We start from the raw sequence: 22091 nt of genomic DNA, 5'->3' as shown, positions 1-22091 counted from the left end.
CTGGCACACGCAATTTGGTCATTACCGTAATGAATGTAATAGTGCTCGAAAGAGCTGTTTCTCATCTTTCAAAAAAAAATTCCAATAGTGTGAACATAACCCGAGCTACGGTAGTTTTAAACAGGGCATGTCAATTTCTCTATTAAGAAGGGTTAATGTTTGTAAATGAACAGAGGGGCTTTTAGAACAGCATTATAGTGTGATAAACTAAACAGTGTATATACCAAAAACTGTACGACATATATTACTTGAGCATACAGTATATCCTGGATACTGATCAAAAAGTATGACTATTATTATGCCCATGGATGATACACTCAGCCACTGTGTTATAGTTTTTTACGGTCATTTTATGTCTTTTAATCAATCAACCAGTACCAGAGGACCTGAGGGGGCTAGGAGTTTGTAGGATAAAAGCAAATTTGATAAATAAGATATGATAATTAATAAATCAAGGCCATTAAGCATTTTTGTGGCCACTTAGAGTTGCTTTGCTGTAAACACTAAACATTTGCGTGCCACATGTTTTCATTTTAAATCTTGGCAGTTTCTTTGAATTTACTCTGATAATAGAACATTTTGCATTTCTTTGTAGTGCCTTTTTTTCAAATCTATGATAGATTTTTCAACAAAATATGATAACAATTGACATCTTTAGGAACCAGTGAACCATGAGCCCTTTAAATCATCAGGGGCCATATTCACAAAGATTCGTAGCGCTAGGAGTTTCCCTTAGTGTCGAATTTCCCCTTAAAATTAATACTAAATCCTAGTAAAGATAAAAAAGGTCTTCAGGTAAAAAACTGTTAAGAATGGAGAGGAGGACTTTTAAGAGGTTTAATCATTCCTTAAACAGGGAGAACCTGACGGAGCGACAGAGAGAAACGTTCCCCAAGCTATGAATGACTCTGAACTCATAAAACGCTACAGATTAGAACGAGCGGGAACAATGTTTGTGGTTCAATATGAAGACTACAAATCATAGTAAGGACTCTTATCTTTAAAGTCTCCGAGGAAGAAGCAGACTGAAAGTTTCATCTTAGTGAGGAGGCGTGTTTGACCCTGTTGCTAAGCGTAACGCATTGTTTAGGAGACGTGGTGGGTTGACAGAAAAAAAAACATGAGAATGTGTTTCTAATAATATAAAAAAAAGTATAGAATGGACGGTGACACAAATTGTTTGGATGGAATTCAGCCTGTAGAATATAAACGAGGGATGACTGGCTCAGCTGTCACCAACTTCCTGTGATTGCTGTCTGTTACATGGAGGCGCTGGCTGGAGCAGATTTACGTGCAAACACAATGGAAACAGGTTAAAGAACGCAGACACTGAACTGGAAAGAGGAGCAGAGCTCAGCCTGAGCACAGTCAAATGACGGGAGACACGGGGTGCGAGAGGACAGAGCAGCACATCAGCGCTTCTTTTTGCGCACGGTTTTGTGAGACATACCACCGTATGTCTGGCTGCAATGTAAGGTGAGGGGAGATCCTGCACATACACGGGGATCTGCTCGTACAAGTGATGGCTGTATGCACATATTTTGAACAAATTTTACATGAAGCATAACGACATATTCCCTTAAAGCCTAATGGATTATTTTCAGGAGGTCGCCACCCCCTAAACAGCTGTCCCAAGTGGCAGAGACAGTTTAAAGTCCTTGAGCAATCTGCATTAAGCATACAGGTCAATGGTATGTTTTTTATGTAAGCATATCATTGATGTTGTATAATATTAATAAACAAAGAACCACAGAAGTCACGATGCATCCGCAGCATTTTAAACCTCACTCATTCTTAGTTTGGAGGTTTCTCCTCTCTGTCTCCTCTGTTAGAAGTCCTCCTCTCTGCTAACAGTTTCTCACCTTGTGAATCACTTTTATCTTTACTAGGATTTAGGCTTAAATATAAGAGTAAATTCTTAGAAACGTCATAATTCTAAGAATGTTGTTAGAATTTCTCTCCTAATGGAAACAAATACTCTTTGTGCATGCGGCCCTTGTCACTGTCCAATCGATGCTGCTTATATATTAGGAACATATTCTCATGTTGTTCTGTCGACCAATCACATCTCATAAAACAATGTGTCACACTTAGCAACGGGGTCAAACCCGCCTCCTCACTAAGATTAAACCTTTAGTCTGCTCCTTTCCAGAGTCACTCTGAGAATGTTCCTAAATCACTTTTAAGCTAGGAGTCCTTACCAAGATTTTTTAGGCTAAGATAAGAATGGATTCTAAGAATCTTTGTGAATACAGACCCTGGTCTTTCTGGCCCAGTGCCATGCCTGTTACCCTTTAAATGCTTCCACATCATTACATCAGGTTAAAACGTCCACTAGTAATTGAAGCTTTTCATCTGGTATTAAGATACTCTGTAAAGATACAAACTTTCTCTGGAGTATAATTTCCAGTGAAAGTGAAGCCTTTATATATTATTTAAATTCTATCTTTTTAATCATTTATATCTAGATTTCTGGCAGATCTAGATTTATATCCTGCAAGTTCTAAGTGTTTTTTTAATAATCCACTGTGGGTGGAAACTTATACTCAGATTTACATTACTCATGTACTCCCACCCCTTCCTTAAGGTCAGCTCTTACCCTACACACCCCTCTGTAACCCCCTCTATTTCCCCACCACCAACACAGTCTCTTTGAAAACACCATGCGATTTTCACAAGTCCCTGATTTCTGTGGATGATTTTGTAACAGGTTGTACAAGCCCAGTTCTCAGAAGCGATCCCACCTCTTATTTCCTTCCCCTCTCTGCCCAAATTGATCACCAAAATGCTCCGATTTCTGCAAAAAAACATTTCATTACCTCAAATCTAAAATTGGAGCAAAATGGCTTTAGAGGATTTGCAGCTCTTACATCACACCCAGCCAGTGTCAGTCGGCAAGCGATTTAGGAAATGAGAAACGCCTCTTTTGTCATCATTCATCTGTTAATGGAAGCTGAGTTGAACAGGCTGAATCCTCGGCCAGGGCCTGTCTCTGTTACCAATAATACTGTGAAGTCCCAAAGACATGACACACAGTTTAAATGTACCTCACAGGGTCACGTCAGGTATGGTGTCGCTTCCAACACATGGCATGAATGTGTGTGTGTGTGTGTTTCATCAGTGAAAACACAGCAGTTTTTGTTGGGCTCAGCTGGCTTGATCTCACATTACTGTGCATAAGCGGAAAGGAACACATGTCAAGGGAGCATATAATATATTACACTGCTGCTGCTATTAATAAACTGAAGCCTCATACCTGCAGATTTTGGCCTGTCACTAAAATAAATGTGCACACACATACTTTCCATGTCAAAGACTTACAGGAGCTAGTAAAACACTGCATTAAGGTGGAATTATTACCATAAACAGCTGGACAGCTGTCAGCGAGAAAGTAGAGAGGGAGGGTTGTGTGTGATGGTCCGTGGGCATTTTATTGGGATTTTATACATTTAATATGGACAAATATAATTTTGGAAAGCTCGCAACCTCAGCACAGACAAAATTGTGCACACCTCCTGTGATCTCCCCTAACCCAGGTTGGAGACCACTGATGTATACTATATACACTATATTAATATAGTATATTAATATATTAATTTAGTTAAAACAAACATCTGGGGTCTTAAAAATGCCACAGCCATGGTCACTGATAGATGTAGCCCCTTTGAACACACTTTGACTACTTGATACATGTTAGTACACTTTGTATGCTTACATAGTTGTACTTCAAAACAACAACAAAAAGATTCTTTTAACTGGTGAGTCGACCAAGATAATGCAATTTGCTGTTGCACTTAAAAAAATAGCTAATGGTAAATGTCAAATGTGACACAATTAAAAACAACCATGCTTGATGAATGTGCTGTACATGCTCAATATATACACAACAGGCAACATGCAATACAACATCAAGGTAAACAAGTCAAACATACAAATACCCATACTACTATTACCACTACTACTGCTACTAATAACATATTACTGTTTACCATTACTAAGAGCCACACTAGCTGCTGTTTTGCTAAGAACACTTGTAAGTAGCCTATGGCAGCCTAGGCTGCTAACTAACATTTGTATGTTAGTGACGATCATTTCTATGCAACATTTGGCAATATTTAAATAGGAAAATAACATTCCAATGGCAAGAGACATAATTCACAGGTCTTGTCAGCCTTGACCTATAATCAGTGACTTGAGTTCATCTGTATCTGTGAACACTGCACCACTGAACTGCTGATGCTGTGCAGTAAAAGGTCGTTTCCACCCACATGGTTGTACATTTAATTATGTTTATACAACAATTCTTACAATTTAACATAAAAAATGTATTTCCTCACAGGGATTAATAAAGTAATTCTTAATCTTAATCTTACTCTTATGCTCATGATTTATCTGTTACTTTATTTCAGCCTGATGAACAATGCATGTACAGCAGTCTACATGATGTGCTTTTGTGTTAAAATAATGCAGTAGAAAGCTTATTCACTGTCTGAAAGAATGTAGAAATGTAAGTGAAGCAGGAGGCTCCATATGTGTCTATTGTTAGTGTCTGTTCTCTGCGTGGACACAGAGGCAGATTCTTTCATTTATCCTTTACAACCACCAATCTCTATTCTCTGGATTTTCACCATTACCAATTGTTCAAGAAACAATGGAAACACAGCTTCATAAATCCCCGGTGTTGTTTCTGTTGGTCACCATAATAGTCACCAATAAAAAAATGAATAAAATAATGATCCTGCCTGTGTGTCAGTGTTTAGCTGCATGATGAGCCCTCATCAATGAAGCTTTAGCGGATTGAAGAAGATGATCACAATACTAAATCCCTCAATAATCAAATCACTCTAACACAGCAGCAATATGATTGAACCTAAGTGCCTCTGAGACAGCAGGTCCCCCTGCTATTAGAAAAAAGATTGCTCTAAATTATGCTGCAATGACATACATTGACTATGTCCTCTACAAGTTCAAGCTGCAGTCAACAACATTGTTGTGCAGCAAAAACCTTCAAAACGGACAAAAATATCTAATGCGGGACCTAAAACCGAACCCGATGTTTGATAATTACACCTCCTGGCTGGACTCCAGCTGCCAATTAGACTATACAATAGTCTATTATAGCCCATTAGTGCGAGCAGACTGGGAAAGCATCACCAAACATGTTTTGCTTCTTGGGTTCACAAACATGATGGAAACCAAAACACACAACATAAGTATAAGCTAAGTGGACTATAGAAAAAGAAGACCAACTCATGGAATTATGGCAACAACAACAAGCTGGTGACATCAATCATCCTCCATATTTGTTTTTTGTTTGATCACACAAGTTTCTGTTAGAGAGGATTAAAGTCTTAAAAGAATTTGCCCAAATTAAGGGACATTAGATGGATAAACTGAAACACATGCACACACAAACAACTTGTACAGCTATGTTCATAAGGACATTCACTAACACACTGCATCTCCAGGCCCCTAACCATCACAACCAGCCTATCCTTAATGCTAAGCTCAACCTTTATGTTCAGTTTTATCTGGTTCGATCCCAACTCCTCCCTAGTCACTGTTGTGTGTTCTTGGGCAAGACACTTCACCCTAGCCTGTGGCGCGCCTTGCTAGTCATTGTATGACACTGCTTGGCAGCAGCCGTAAAGAATTTCCCTCTGGGATTAATACAGTATCTAAAATAAAAAAAATAAAATAAAATAAAATAAAATAAAATAAAAATAAAAACATTTATTGACCTCAGAGAGATGTTACTTTATAATGTTTCATATGTGAATACCTGACAGCTCAGTCTGTGACTTGTGACCTTTGACCCTCCCTCTCATATCCTTAAGTACAATATACTAACTCTTTTTTTCTGGCATTCTATAAAATAATATATAGCATTTATATAACATTGTATTTATGGAACAGCCATGTTGTGTGCATGCTCTCATTAGGAGACCATTGTGCGTTGCTTATGCGTATAAGGCTGCTTCAGTATAAAGGCCGGCTTCTGTCTGTAGATCAATTAGGCTTATCCATATTTATTTATAGCAGCCTTAGCAGATGATGTGATGTTCAAAGACACCATCCATCCTCCAAAATCTACTTCAAGCAGTAGTAAAGTCTGGTATTATCTGAACATATTCATTTTGACTTAAATCTGCTGCCATGATGATGAATTTGCCCCCCCTCCCTGGCTGCATAAAACATCATGTGTGTGTGTTGCACTATCCAGCAGTAGTCGGTCAGAATGGAGGTCCAACATGGCAAAATGAAGGGGGAGTTCACTGGCTCTTAGCCTAGTTTGCATTCTGGAATAGATTCTCGTGACCCTCATTGCTAGCCAACTCTTTCCCCCCAAAGCTAGTGACAACTGGTATGTCTGTGCTTGTTATAGAAAACCTGAAATCTAATTTAACCTGTGTGCGAGTGCAGAGAGAATCTGTGGCTCACCATTCAGCCTTTTGGATTGACTGTGGAAAAACTAACAATATGTGTGACGTTGGCTGACAGACTGATGCAGGCTGTGTGCGTGAGCATTTACCTTGGTGATGTGTCATAAAAGCAGTGCACCGAGCTGAAGGTCGCCGTGTCTTTGACGATCACTCTGAGTAATGCACGCACCTCCCTCTGCTTCATTTTTCTCCAGTACGCTCTCTACTTCACTTTTACTTCTTCAACTTATTTTATCTCCCAATTGCACTTATCTTTAATTTGGACCTTTTCTTATTGTCATTTAAATATGTACGCATGTATATATGTATTCAGTAATAATAAATACTTGAAATGAGACCTGTGCATCACATTTTCTGTGCTAAAATGTGAACCCTCATCCAGTCACATGGTTATTTTCAATGATTCTAAAGAACCCTATTCTCTCAACTGCTGTAACAAACACCCTCACAGCAGGATGCTACCACCATCAAAGGCAGTGCTTTGTCTCATCACACCAGAGAATCATTCTCGAATAGTGACTTTTATAGAGGAGGACCCGTTTGTCCAAACTGCTCAAAATCCTCCATGCCACCAGTTTCTGATTTAGACCTTTTTAAGTTTGCACGTTCTCCCTGTGTCTAACATCGGTTGACTGGGGACTTCTAAAAGGTGTGAGTGTGATTGGCTGTTTTGTGTGGGGGTCATTATTCATTAACTTTCCAGCATTTTATTTCACAAACTATAACATTAACCTTCAGTTACTGTACACTGCATCACCATCTGCTAAGCTGTAATAGGTTCACTTGCTACATGTGCTGCAGACAGTGCTGAAAGTATAGAAAATTATGACATTCAAGCAGCTCAAATCACAGACGGATGATGTGCTGACAGACTGTTATATCAGTTGGAGTCTAACTGCAGATATAGAACAGAAAGTCAAAAGGTAAAGAAACAAAAAGAACTGTCATTAAGATTAAGATTAAGAAACCTATATTAGTCCCACAATGGGGAAATTGCATTTTTGCAACAGCAGATACAGACAGCAAAGGATAAGTTAAGAAAGATATATACATGATAAAATAGAATAGGATCAAAAAAACAGTTTACATATTAACAGTTATTGCACAGGTGAGTGGAGGTAGAAGTGGTCTGTAAGAAAACTGTACATAGCGCATCAAAAACTAAATAAATAATTGATTGTACACTGTGGTGTGTGAGTATTGCACCTATCAGCAGTGTTTATTATACAGTCTGACAGCAGCAGGAAGGAAAGACCTTCTGAATCTCTCCTTCACACACCGAGGGTGGAGCAGTCTCCCACTGAAGCTGCTCTGCAGGGCTGACAGGGTGTCCAGCCGGGGGTGGGACATATTGTCCAGCATAGATGTCAGTTTTGCCAGGACCCACCTCCTGCACTGAGTCCAGAGAGCAGCCCAGGACAGAGCTGGACTTCCTGATGACTCTGTCCAGCTTCTTCCTGTCCCTCTCAGTGATGCTGCTGTTCCAGCAGACCACACCGTACAGAATGACTGATGCCACCACAGAGTCATAAAAGGTCTTCAGGAGTGCCGCTTTCACTCCAAAAGACCGCAATCTCCTCAGCAGGTAGAGCATGACAAACACTGCAGCACTCACTGAACCGAGAGGAGGAGCACATGGACTGAATAGAGAAGGTGACGAGACACAGGTGAACACAATTAGGGCAGAGATTACAATTACAAGACAGGAAGTCAAGTCAGTCCATGACACCTAAGGAAACTAATTAACAAAATAAAACAGGGAACAGCTCGTAAGAAGCACCATCATGGGTACAATTCCATCATTTTCATTGAAGATATTTGTGTCCATTTAAAGTGGTGGACTAGTAATTTAAAGCAGCGGATTACTGTTGCATCCTGAGCTCTCCTCTGTTTATAAATGTACTGGAACATGATGTAACTGTCTCCACATCAAAGAGTGAAGCACACCTGCATCAGCTCACTGTCGCCTGCAGCCCCCCTTAGAAAAACAAATGCACGAACATACACAGGAGCCTGGCTGAAGTGATAAAGCTGTGGAAGAGGATTGTGTAATACGGTGAAGGTACAGCTCACCTTTAGCTTCCTGTTCTCGCTGTCAGTCGGCTCCTGTTGAAGGTGTGTCGGTGCTTTAGTGTTTAAGACGGATGAATAGGCACCACTGAAGATCAAATAGGGCCTGTTAGCACACATGCACATAATTATCATTTATGTAGTTTTTCATAAAGGCAGATGCAGCCAGTCACACGTGCTCAGATGAGCTTACAAAGAGCTTCACTATGAAGTCAAATTAACACTTTTACGTCCAATCACACTACACAGAGCTGTGACTTTTTGATGTTGCTAGGCAACTGCAGAGTCAGCTGTCAAACATGCTTTCTTACAGGTCTCTGCTCGGTTGCAGGTAGAGAGTTGACTAAACCTGTGTCATGACATTATTAAATAGGAAGAACACATATTTGATTTATTTATATTTTTACACTCTTTGTTACATTGCAGCCATTTGCTAAAATTATTTTCCATTTTCCTCATGAATACACACGGCACAAAATCAAGTCATGCATATAAAATATTTCAAATAAGACTTGTGTATCACATTTGTTGTGCTAAAATATGACCCCTCATCAGGTCACATGATATAATCTTCAGAGATTACACTGAACTTGAACACTGCATTCCTGCTACTGAGGAACCTCACAGCATGATGCCACCACCACCATAGGGATCCTACTAGTCACATAAGAAGTTGCCTGATGTTACCCAGACAGTGCTACAGTTTGTCTAGTCACACCAGAAAACCTTTCTCCTAATGTACTCTAATGCAGTTTGGTAAAGTCATGTGACTTTATACAGAGTAGCTCCTGTTTGTCCTGTTGTCTTGACACCATTTCAGCAGTTTCTCCTACTTCGATAGTGAACTAACTCATGTAAACAAGAAACTCACATGAAAGTAACTGCTGAATACATAATAAGACAATAAAACCTAACAACCATTTGGTAGCACCCTTGCTAGCACCCTTGCGAGCTCTGCCACAGTTGACTTTTGCAGCAGATGTCCTTACAAAGTACTCTAATTTAAAGTCATTGAAGCATTACGAAAGGGTGATTACTACAAGAAATGTATGTGTAGCACATTTAGCTGACAGATCAATAGAAATCTCAAATCCACAAATGGTTTGGTTCATTTACCCTTTCTAATTTTGCACCTGATTACTGCCCACTTACTCCAAACTCTTTGTTGTTGTTAATAGAGAGGAGCATTACCAGGGGGCAGTAATGTGACAGTAGCATCAGTGCAGAGAGAGAGAAGCAGTAAGTAGAGTAGGTGGCAGAGCCACCAATGACACTCTATGTCCAGCTAATGCTTAGTGTGTGTGTATGCGCTGGTCTTACTTTTGTGTGTATAATACTGTAATTCATGCTCCACTGGTGCTGTTTTACCTCAGTGTGACTCAATCCAAACAAGCTTATTTACAGTATTTACCTCATAGAGGGAAAAGCAGCAATTTGTCAGGAGCAACTGGAGGAAAGACAAAATAATAAGAGAGCTGCTTTGCTGTATTCTCGGTGGATTCCAGTATCCATTACGATACGCTTTCTCAAACCCCAGCCTAATATGCATACATCAGCAAGTTTATGTGCAGCAGCGATGTTTGCTCTGAAGCAGTGCCACCTGCTAGTGTTACAGGCAGCGTCTTAGCCCATACACGCCCTTGCACCCCATCTAATTTATTCATTTCATGTATGTTTCCCATACAAAGACCAATGCCTGATCAACACCCGCCGCCACAAATTGATTCTGTTTTTCTTTGTTTTTTAATTAAACTGTTGTTCTGTTCATTCAACTCCACGTAACTCTCTCATTCTCGTTCTCATTCACACAGGCATGCAAGCATGCACACACACTGACAGCTGATGTGCCCGCTCCTTCTCTCTATCCTGATATCTATAGCCTGTTGAAGGAAACCCCAAAACAGATGATATGTGGAGTTCACTGAATATTTGGAAGCCTATGATATACTGTGCTCAAAATGTTGATGAAGATTCTCAGTCATCCAGGTCATCATAAGTAGAGAAGATTGAAGCAAGGCGTCTGGACTTTTCCTTTTTCTTGAAGACGTTTCTCAGTGGGTGGGTCTGGGTAAAACTTATCACAGGATCTTCAACAACCATGACATCCTGGTCCATTTCAAACCAATGACAACACTGAGACAGAGACTGGTCCGCCCGAAGGCAGAAAGACAAGATTCCCAGACACAGCAATGTGATATATGCAGTCCAGTGCAGTGAGGAATGCTCTGATCTGTACATTGGAGAAAATAAACAACCACTTCACAGAAGAATGGCTCAGCACAGGAGAGCCACCTCCTCAGGACAAGACTCAGCTGTTCACCTCCACCTCAAAGACAAAGGACACTCCTTTGAGGACAACAACGTTCACATTTTAGACAGGGAGGAAAGGTGGTATGAAAGAGGAGTCAAGGAAGCCATCTATGTTAAGCTGGAAAAACCTTCCCTTAACAGAGGTGGTGGCCTCAGACATCATCTTTCTACCACATACAATGCAGTGATTCCATCCATTCCAGGAAGTTTACACATACTCACAGTAAGAACTAAGGGCTGTCAACCAGTCCCCCTCCGGCAGTTTCATAGTCGTTAGCCAGTCGTTAGACACACCTGGCCCAGTCAGCCAGAACATCACAGGTAAGTATGGAAACATTTAGAGCTATTGTTTGTAAGTTTTTTAAAGTTTTACCCAGACCCACCCACTGAGGTCTGTAACCACATGTAAACCATGTTTCCCCACCAAACAGTTAGAACTAATGAAGCTGCTTGGATGAGCAGCGAAACGTCTTCAAGAAAAAGAAAAGTCCAGATGCCTTGCTTCAATCTTCTCTACCTGTGCTCAAAACACACCTTCACAGAATTATTATTGACTCGGACAAGGTTATATTAGCATTATGAACTGAATGATCTTGATAATAGAACATCCTGCACTCTAATTCAGCATAGACACAGTAACGCTGTGACACAGACAGCTACAGCTGAAAGAACAGGTGAGGTGGAAAACAGATTAGTGTACAAGTCTAAAAAATAATACATGGGGAAAGTAATATCTATTCTTCTATTTACATCCTCAAGAATGAATAAACATAGTGGTTAAGCTAGCTTCAGTTTAAGGTCTGGTTATACCACATCTAGCATGGTGGGCCTAGTAATCATATTTAGGTTTCTCAAATCTGGGTAACGATTGTATCTATGTTTCTGAAACTATTTGTTTAGAACAGGGGTCAGCAACCTGCAGCTCTTTCAACCCTTTGCTTTGGCTCCCATGGCTTACAGAGTGAAAGCACCATCTCGTTTTCCATTTTGGAAAAAAATAATGTGAATAAATAATGGCCATTTAATTTAAATGTATTTAATTTTATTCATTTCATTCCTCCATTGCAATAGTTATTTAGAGATCGAGATGCTCTTGTGACATTAAAATAAAAACAATTCGTTTTATTTTAATGTTGCATCCCTTATGTGACACTGGACATATTTGTGGAATATGAAAATATGAAAAATTATGCATTTGGAGTCCTGTCGATCTTTGGATCCACATACTTGATACTCATGTTCAGGTTGACAGTTGACTGTTGTGGCCTACACCATGTGAGGAAATTAGAGACAAGAGCACACCGAATGTTTGTTATAAGCAACCTCTCTGTTCACTTGATGCCCACAGCCTGCCTCATGACACACAGACCTGTCCATAGCTGCTTCTGGGTACATTTCAAAGATTTCTGTACTGAAAATGTAAATTAACCCCCTTGATCCTTTGCAATGGAAATCAATATTATATATTCGGTGCGTGAGTACTTTAAGTACATTTAAAAGTAAGTACTTATGACTTTTACTTAAGTTGGATTGTTGATGTAGCACTTCTACTTTTACTTAGGTATATATGTATTTTGCTGGTTATTTGTACTTTTACTCAAGTACCAAGCTTCAGTTCCTCAACCAACGCTCCCAAGGCCTCTCGTGAGTCCTCACTGCATTTGAACCCATTGCTACCCATGATGGTGCTATTGATTATTTCAGTTCTTTAATAAGAGAATGACAAGAAGAAAAACTTCTTCAGAGGAGACAGCTGTCAGTGCCAAACCTGGCTGCAGGGCTGTTTTCCAGCTTTAGACATTTTACCAGCTGAGCTCTAACCACTGAGGTCACATGCTGCTAACACTGCTCTTGTTTGGTGTCTTGGGACAACATGTCCTCATGAAAACAAAGGCCACGTTTGGTCAATAACACATCCCCATATATACGACACATGCTTATGTTTATGCTAACCTGAAGTATTCCCGTCACAGGTTTGATACAGACAGTGCAATCAAATCTGAGTTCACATCCCCCTGACACAACAAACTGCTTTGATTTTGCTCATGATTTATGCATTGTTTAAGGTTAGATGTTAAAAAACGGGGTAGGGGATTGGGTGAACACCTTGATTGCACAACACATTTATACAAATTTTACAGGAAAAAAGGGTCAGTTGCCATTTTTGGCTACAATTGCAACATACCCCCCCCCCCCCCTTTAAACACAGGGGGCAAAAAGTCAACCTCTGTTATGTTTCCAGGTAAGGACAGAATGGTGTGGGGTATTTTGACCATCATTTATAGATAGATGGGGAACTAGGACACTATCCATGCCTGCATATGGGGCAAATTGCAATAGCAAGTTAGCCACAAAGCTCATAATGTTTTGATGAGAATTTCAACGATATGATAGGTAAGGACTCACCCCCTGGTGAGGCATTGGATTTTTAATACTCTTTTTGGTCTGTCTACACAAGATCAGGTGGCTGGAAAAGGGTCTCTCTGTCTTTGGTGCAGGTTTTACTGATGTAGAGACATTTTATGATAAAGTAGGCCAGGAAGGTGCTGGACCCGCTGGAATATTTGGCAGAAGAAGTCATTAAGTGTTGACCTGAGGGCCTGGTGGATTATGGGATGATACAGAAGCACACACACATAATAACACACTTTAAGGAGACAGTCTGGGAGGTCAGGAAAGGTCTCGGGCAAAGTTTAGCTGAAGCTAGCAGCTTGTGTGAGTGTGTGCAAGTCCAGGAAATGTGTGTAATGTACTAGATGTAAGTGTGGTAAGTATGTGTGTGTGTGTGTGATCAGAGGTCTTGTGTTAACGACAGGCCTGCTAACTAGGCCAACAGCTGCTTCCCTGGCAATTCATCCTCATTCAGCTTTGAAGCCATTTTAACCCATTATTTCAACATGGGTACATTTTGCATGTTAATAGATTGTATTCAAGCACACAATCGGCCGTCGCAGACACGTGAGCACACCACACTCACATGTACACACACATATTTAAAAATCTCTTTGAAGAAGAAACCATGTAAAAAAACACAAGTGTCCAGGTGTCGGCTCCAAGCCTGCTTTATCTGTTATGTATTCAAATAAATGCAGCACAGTCACCTTCTCTGTGTGTGTGTGTGCAGGAGTGTGGGTGGTGGTTATGATTGTGCACTGCAAATTAGACTTTATTTTAAATTCAGAAAAGCTGCTGCTCTGTCCCTTCACCACCTATTGTGTGTGTGTGTGTGTGTGCATGTGCCCTTTGATGGTTGACAGAAGGCCAGTTCTCTTCTTCAAAGAGACCCATTTCGGTTCCCTCTTTTCCATCTTTCCCTAACAAAAACACACAACACCACTAACACACACACTCTTCTTGACAAACTCCTGTCTTCCTCCATCAGTCTCCCTGACACACAGTGAGGTGCATTGAAGCGAAGCAGAGCACACAGCTGTGAACCAACCCACAGGCCTGTCCTATGTGAATGTGTGTGTGTGTGTATTTGACAGCCTGCACCACTGGGACACAACCAGAGGCGTAAGCAGGTCAACACGAGAACGAGGGCAGTCTCTGAAAGACAAACAGAGAGACGTGAGGTAGCACAGGTTGATCCAAAGAACTGTCTCTTTAATTAGAATATTCATCACTTTTACACACACACACACACAGAGTGGTTAATCTGTGTTTGAGGGTTGATAGATGACCACCGTCAGCGGTCAGCCTCTCTTCCTCCTCACAGCTGCTGTGCCACATGCTCACTTGGAGCGGTACAGCACATACAGTACAGCAGGCCTTCTAAACAGGCGGAAACGGCTGCTTATGTAATAACAGTGTGTGTTCACATTCAGTGTGGTCTAAACAGAGATTAGATCTAATTATTCAGTTGTGTGTCTGTTCCAGAGACTGTAGACAGAGATGGACAGCATTGACAGCTCCCCAAAAAGTAAGGCCAAAACATCTGGATTGCCAAATTAAAACTAAAAGTACTCCTAAAATAACAGTTTCCCAGATATAGTGTATGGCTTGTTAGCCAGTTGTCATCATGCTGATCTGTGTTGAATGCTCATTTATTTGATAGATTACTTAAAAATAAAAAAGCTTAAGGGGAGGAGTGTGCTTGACCGTATCCCATCCAGCCATTTGTTTTGTTCTAGTCAAAGACCTAGTCTGGACTGGATTTGAGTTGGATTTCCAAGGGGCAGTATCAATGAACGGCAAATAAACCTGTGGACCCATCTGGATAGACACACAACCAATGAGAGAAATAAAGGCAGGGTGACACCTGGACTAGCATAAACACAAGACACCCAAAACGGCGTGCAGTAGAGTAGGTACACTGGGCAACAAGTGTAGTCAGCAAGAGGTCATGGCATAAAGCCTGCCTTATTTTAGATAAATGCTTACGACTGGTATGAGTGTTTGTAGTGTAAAGTGGAACTAGCTACAAATGGTAAAAATTTAAAATCCACTTTGCAGAGGGAATTTTCACAAAGTGAGCAGGTTACAGCTGGCCAGGTTAGCTTGATCCAGATGTGTGCTGTTGTGTTTGGGTGGAACAGCAATGATGGCTTCCCCCTGTCGACCTCTAGTAATTCTAAATAAATTCTGTACACTTTTTTTTAGTAGACTAGATCGCAGCATAACTGCAATATAACAGCCACAGATCTGACTATGACAATGTAGCCCTCCTTTTTGTGTAGATGAGGTAGGTAACGTGCTCCGGGGGCAGAAGAAAGAAGACTACACATCTACTTCTACTTCTCTTCTTTTCTTTAATAACTCCAATCGGCATTAATTTGACTCTGCTTTCAAAATATATACATAAAAATGTTTCCATCACTTTCTGTGACTGCTCTATTGTTTGTGTTTGTTCTTCCTGAGAGGTAGTTTAGAGATAGTGATTTGTGCTCTGAGATGCTAGGACTTGGCTGATTGATTGATTGTAATGACTTTTACTGCATTGATCTTCTAAAAGTGTGCTCACATTCAGCTTCCTGTATATATATATATATATATATATATATATATATATATATATATATATATATATATATATATATATAAATATAAATAATTTCATTACATTTTTGTGCCATGCCCACTGCCCCAAGTTATGACCTGTTGGAAACTGGAGGCAACAATGGTTTTAAAATTGATCTAATCAGTGTCATCTTAGCAAGTAGACAACAAAGGAATCTTACCTGTTGTCATTTACATGTTTAAAACTTTCATTTCTTAACTGCAAATATTTTGTTGGGGAAACACTTACACAAGAAGAACGTGTGAACTCCACACAGAAAGGCGACAGTGCGAACCCCTGCACAGCTATGTCCTAATGATGATGCCCTTCTAAATGTAAAAAGTCCTCAACTTACTTTTTGCACCTATTCTGTGTAAAAATAAGTGTAAAAAACAACCTTAAACTTTATCTCCATTGCATCTAATCTGTGTCATCATCAATAGATTTCCAGCACATGGATCAACACAGATGTTTGTGTCCTGTGTAAGATGACAAGAGGCCTCCGTCTCAGATGTTCTTCCTGACAGAAGAGCAGCAAAACATAGCAGAACTCACGGCCTCTATATTATAATCAGTGTAATTGCGCGACTGGTGGACGGTGACAATATATATAATGTGGCTGGCTGTGTTCCTGACCGACTGCCACATCACTCAGACACACGTACACCAGCAGGCACTACTGGAGACAGGAAGCGAGCCAGTTGTCACGTCATTATCGCAGCTTATCAGTATCTGTGGCTGTGAATCTGCCTTACCTGAATGCAAAGGAATTTGATAGAAAAAGAAGGCATTTCTAAGATCAGAGCCAGAACAGATTCACACAGACTGACATATCTGTGGCAACTGTCAGAAAACAGCAGGAGGGGATGATGGGAAACAGGAAGTGCTGCCAGAGGCTGCCCATCCATGACAGGAATTGAGGAGGACTGACAGAGTTGCTTTCATATGTTCAATGAAGCAACACAGAATGAAAGGTGGATGTCCTCTATGTGTGTGTGTGTGTGAAACGACTAGCTCATCAAAAGACCATAAAACAAGCAGCTGGCAGCCAGGGTGTAGGTTTGGTAGGGACAATACCAACTCAAGTCATTGTACTAGATATCTGATTTTCCTATACGTTAACGGTATTATTCAAAAACCTATCATTTTACATTAGTAAGGATTTACCGTGCAAATGTATTTGGCCTAGGCTACTTACAAAACAACAGAAATTATGGCATGACTGAGTTAATACTGGGTTCAAATGAATTATGAATTTGACATATTGACAGATTCCTCATTAACCTGGCTTGCATCTGCCTTATGCTGTCTTTCCTCTTCAAAAATGCTTCATTAATTAGCTTTAAAAGTAGCCTTAGTAACAGGCTACACTAACAATAATTAGCCTACCAATGGTTAGCGTTTTTGCATGAGTTGCATGGTTAATATTATTATGCCAGGCCTGTGCCTGCACCACTAGATTTGCTTTGTGTGAAGAACGTCAGCCTGCAGACTTTCTGTTTCAGCCAATGAAACTGCAGCATGGATGACTCTGTCTGTAGCTCTGGAATAATGCTGGCATGTAAAAAAAGTGACTACTAAAATGATACTATTGAGAAATATGTGAATACATTCATATTTTTGTTATATATAAAAATAAATGCAATGCTAATTCCCGAAATATTGGTTGTGACATGTCCATATGCAAACCTACGCCCTTGGCTGGCAGTGAAGGACGCACACATTTTTACTACTGATGCTGCCAGTTTCTGATCATTTCTCTTTTTTTGCAGCTCTGATATCTGCTGGCTGCTGCACCAACTCCTGTAGGAGTGTAAAGCTTTGGGACAGGTGAGTCACAAATACACACCACAGATACTCTACCTACAAGTTATGTTTCAGGGCACTTAGTAAATTTAATTTCATTATAAAATCCCATTTGCTCTCGTTTTGGTCTTTACCACCAAATCTCAAAAATCTTTATTAGTCATCTAAATGACAAAATTGCTATGTGCAACAGCTGCAGGGAGGGGAGTGCCGTTAGCACACTGTGCACGTCCTGTCCTGAGAAGACCTTTTTCTACACCAGGTGGATAATCTCCGTCAGGATGTTCTGTGCTGCAGCAGAGCAGAGGGATAGGAGGGCTTTATGCCAATTTCCTTAGCTGTCTAAGGTACACAGCGAGCCAGAGAGGAGGGGTGTGTACCATAAATGAGATGTTTGAGGACAGGAATCGAGTCCAATAGGCACACACATTTTTTTTTGTTTATTTCTCATTCAGGATGAGGGAAATACGTAAATTTATGTTCTTTCTTAGCTGGCAGAATGCTACCCACTAAACCTTAGTATAGTCATAGTATTTGATGGGTTTCTGTCTCACTACTGGTGGGGACTGGACTGTCTGGTGGTTAGAATAAAAAGTAATTGCTGTTGTTCAGAACTCTCTCTTTGGAAGTGTGCTAAGGATCCTGCTGTTGTCCACTGTTGCAGGCAGGAACAGTGGTAACTAGGGCTGCAACTAACAAATGTTTTAATCCGTTAATTCACTGACCAACTGATTAATCACACAATCAATTAATGGCTGTAGTTAAGGTGTCAGCTTTTAAACTGGGCTACTGTCTAACATGAAAGGCGATAAACTAACTTAACAAATCCTGTTAAATTAAATTAAAACAAAGTAGAGGAAAAGCACTAGTATGAAAACTAAATTTAAAAAGTCAAATATCTTAGCTACAGACAGCACACTTGTGTGTGTGTGAGAGAGAGAGAGGTCACCCTGGTGTGTGACCCCCTGCTCTAATGCACTGGTTGAGTGATGGCAGTACGTTAATATTTAATGATGAAGCAGTTCCTAATGGGTGAATAAATCAGCCTCCATCTTTACCTGGAGACGACAGATGCCTGCATTCTGCTGAACACAGAATCCACATGCACACACACACACACGTAAAAATGTTCTTGCTGTTTCCTTCCTGTCTTTCAGTTTTGATGCCTCCTGACCACGACATGCTGCCTGATCAGATGCTGCTGCAACAACACACACCTGATGAACGAGAGGATCGATGCATAAACCGGTGGATAAACTAAAAGAATCGATGAGAGAATCAAAAAGAAGCAGTGAAAGAAGCCAGTGGAAAAAACCTACGGAAACACACTCGAACACTCTTCTCTGCCCTGTCTGCTGCTGTTGCTGCTATGCATTTCCTGCGGACAACCAGAAAGGACTGAATGTCATCGTTCCGGGCGGGCGGAGGCTCGTCTTTGCATTGCCAAAAGGGAAGTTTGGGGATAATAAAATAAGACAACTGAGAGAATCTTTGTGTTGCCAACAATATGTCCTACCTCTTTGGAAAGACAGAGCCCCTCTGGGAAGAAAGAAGATGTACATGAAGACTACTTCTCCTGCTAACGCTGGAGGTTACAGCCCGTCTCTTCACAGTCAGAAAACTGTTTGAAACTGTTGTGTAATGATGGTAACTACGGTCACTAAGTCATTGTGGAGCTGGGATTAAAGCACAAAAGGATAATTTGACACTGACAAAATACATTTTGTAAAGATTATTCTGGTAGTTTTGGCCATCATTCTTAGCCAGATGTGTACGGGATGTGTTAATGAGACTACACTACAGATGAGTGTGTGTTCCTACTATACTAGGAATTATTAAAGTACCTAAAAACTAGCCTCTTTGGTTGAAGTCTGGACATTAGCTGTGCACATGACCTTTTATTATGAGAGACATGTTGTGTGGATGTGGGTTGCAATGGACTAGCTAACACAGCTAATGCCTCAAGAATATGAGTGGACACAACAAAAAGTGTCCATTGTGGATACACACATCCACCAAAAGGATGTACCCACTGTACCCACATAAAGCACAGAAAACCAAAATTTGGCTCTGCAAATGATAATGACTTATTTCCTGAGGTATTAAAATAAAGTAGTCTTTACCACATCATGAACAAAAGGCCACATTTTGTCAATAATACATCCTCCATATAGGACACATTGCTGTGTTTAGGCTAACAGAACATATGATGTTATTGTTGATGTCATCTGATCATGGGACCAATATAGCTGCAAGAGTCTGCATTAGAAGGTGGGACAGGGGGACGGGCAGTGATTCAGCCAGAATTCAAGCGCCCCCATCCCCTTTCTTTCACTTGCTAAGTTTGGAGTTAGGTATTAAAAACTACTGGTTAAGGTTAGGCATTAAAAAACTGGGTAAGGGGTTAGGTAAAGATCACAGATTGTCTTAAAAACATACAAACACTCCTATCAAGTTATTACTTCTGTGTAGAGATGATGGCCAAAACTACAACACAGGGTGTGTCCACATTTGTAGTTAAGTTGTACTGGTCTGGAAAAAAAAGGAAAATGAATGTGGCTAAGGTCACCACCTTATTCGACAGCCTTTGTGGTCTATAGATGTGCACCTGCATTTACAGTGCTGTGTGCTGAGTCGGGGCTGTACCTACATGCTTGTTGGTCATCTCCCCATCTTGTAATTGCTGCCTTGTTATCAAATGATGAGTTGCCTCTTGTTGTGGTATATTATATCCTCCATTTTGTGGAACTAATCAAGGGGTTATTTTATTTAAATCAAACCGGCAATGTGGACACACACAAGTCTGGCTTTAGACAGATTATATTTAAAACACAGTACTTGATTCTGATTGGTCTCTCATGGCATTCAGTGGTTCAGACCGCTGAGATGTATATCAGACTGTTGATATTGATATGGTTATGATCTATTATCCAGTAAATTTAATTTGAAATCTTTGAGATATTGTGTAAAATTAGTGCTTTCTTTAGTAAGTGAGATAATGTGCAATTCAAATGTAACCCATGTGCGAGTTACGTTTTCACGGTTAATAAAAACGAATAACAGTGAGCCAGCTAGAAGGGAAAAAAGACTAACAGAGAACTAGCCAAAAAAAGGCTAACAGAGAACCAACAGATCCAGTTGGATCCAGGAGCTGTGTAAATGTAGTTTCTGTGTGAGACATTTTCCCGGTTGCTGTAATTCAAAAGGTTACAGAGAGAACATGGATGGATGGGTTGGTGGAATTATCTATGTTCTTGTTTAGGGGAGATAAAACTAAAAACTTTCCATTCCCATTCAGCTTTTGTGTCAAGGTCTGTTCCTATACCAGTTATAGTATTCTAAACTTTGTGTCAGCGTTCAGTCATATATAAGGTGCTGTGTGTGTGTTTGTCACTTTCCACACCCCCAATTATGGTGATTTTTATTAGTGTATTTTATTTTAGTTTAAGGCTGCAACAAACAAGTATTTTGATACTTGGATACTCGCCAATTATTTTTGCAATTATTCAAGTACTTGGATCACGCGTAAATCTCATAGTTTCACATTCTCAATGATGTCACTAACGAGTCATCGAATACTAAATAAGTTGTTGATGCATTTTGCCCTCGAATATCACTCGAGTACTCGAGCCATCGTTGCAGCTAGGCCTGTCACGATAACAGATTTTGCTGGCCGATTCATTGCCAGGAAAAATTATTGCGATAAGCGATAATATTGTCGTTTTGAGACCATGTTCAACTAATATAATGATAAGACATATATGCAAGTACGTACACCCTTTTAAAGATCAAAAAACTTTAATTTCTAAAGAACATTTAACACTTAAAGGCCCCAATCATCAACATTATTATTATTATTATTGTTATTATTAATGATATTAATGTTGATATTATTATTATGAGTAGTGGTAGGCCTATTACCATAGTCAATGGAGTTAAGTCAAACCAACTAGCACCTCACCATGACCTGACCATGGTCTGCTCAGAACATCCCGTAAACATTACACAATGAGTTAAAAAAATAAGAACTACCTGTTGATTTTGGCACACTTTATACGCTACGATGCACCGGAGTGACGCTTTTTGTCATCCAGCCTCTTTGGCAGCGAGAGGGAGAGAGACAGAGGAAAACAAACGAGCGTGCAAATGTAATTTATCGCGGCCGAAAAATGTATCGAGCCCATGTAAAGTTATCGTACAATTAACTGATTTATTGTTTATCCCGACAGGCCTAGTTGCAGCTAATGACAGAACTAAAATTTATAATAATAATAATATTTACTGAATCAATTCTCCCACACATCAACACTGTACAAACTCTGCCCTCTGTGCTTTTACACAGAAAAAAAACAGGAAATGAAAGCACATTTCATATCTAAGGTCGAAATTTTAAAAAGAAATGAGTCGGTGATGTAGCAAAAGGAGTTCTGCTCTTTACCTTTTCTTTGAAAGCAGATGAAATG

The 22091-nt window shown here is 40.1% G+C and overlaps 1 protein-coding gene across 2 annotated transcripts in view; it reads left to right on the top strand.

The window, feature by feature from the left end:
• ccdc85a (coiled-coil domain containing 85A) overlaps window positions 1-20002 on the top strand; it is a 31999-nt gene extending 11997 nt beyond the window's left edge. The window contains exons 3-5 of one of the 2 annotated variants that reach the window (XM_028423550.1): window positions 13071-13079; window positions 17595-17652; window positions 18786-20002. In XM_028423550.1, the coding sequence (XP_028279351.1) occupies window positions 13071-13079; window positions 17595-17652; window positions 18786-18801 (83 nt within the window). In that variant the 3' untranslated portion in view covers window positions 18802-20002. The remainder of the gene's footprint in view (window positions 1-13070; window positions 13080-17594; window positions 17653-18785) is intronic. The other variant, XM_028423549.1, reaches the window with a different exon arrangement.
• The last annotated feature ends 2089 nt before the right edge of the window (window positions 20003-22091 follow it).

Source organism: Parambassis ranga, chromosome 15 (genome assembly GCF_900634625.1).
Source record: "Parambassis ranga chromosome 15, fParRan2.1, whole genome shotgun sequence".
In the NCBI taxonomy this organism is placed as follows: Eukaryota; Metazoa; Chordata; class Actinopteri; family Ambassidae; genus Parambassis; species Parambassis ranga.
This window is presented reverse-complemented; position numbering and strand designations above follow the sequence as displayed.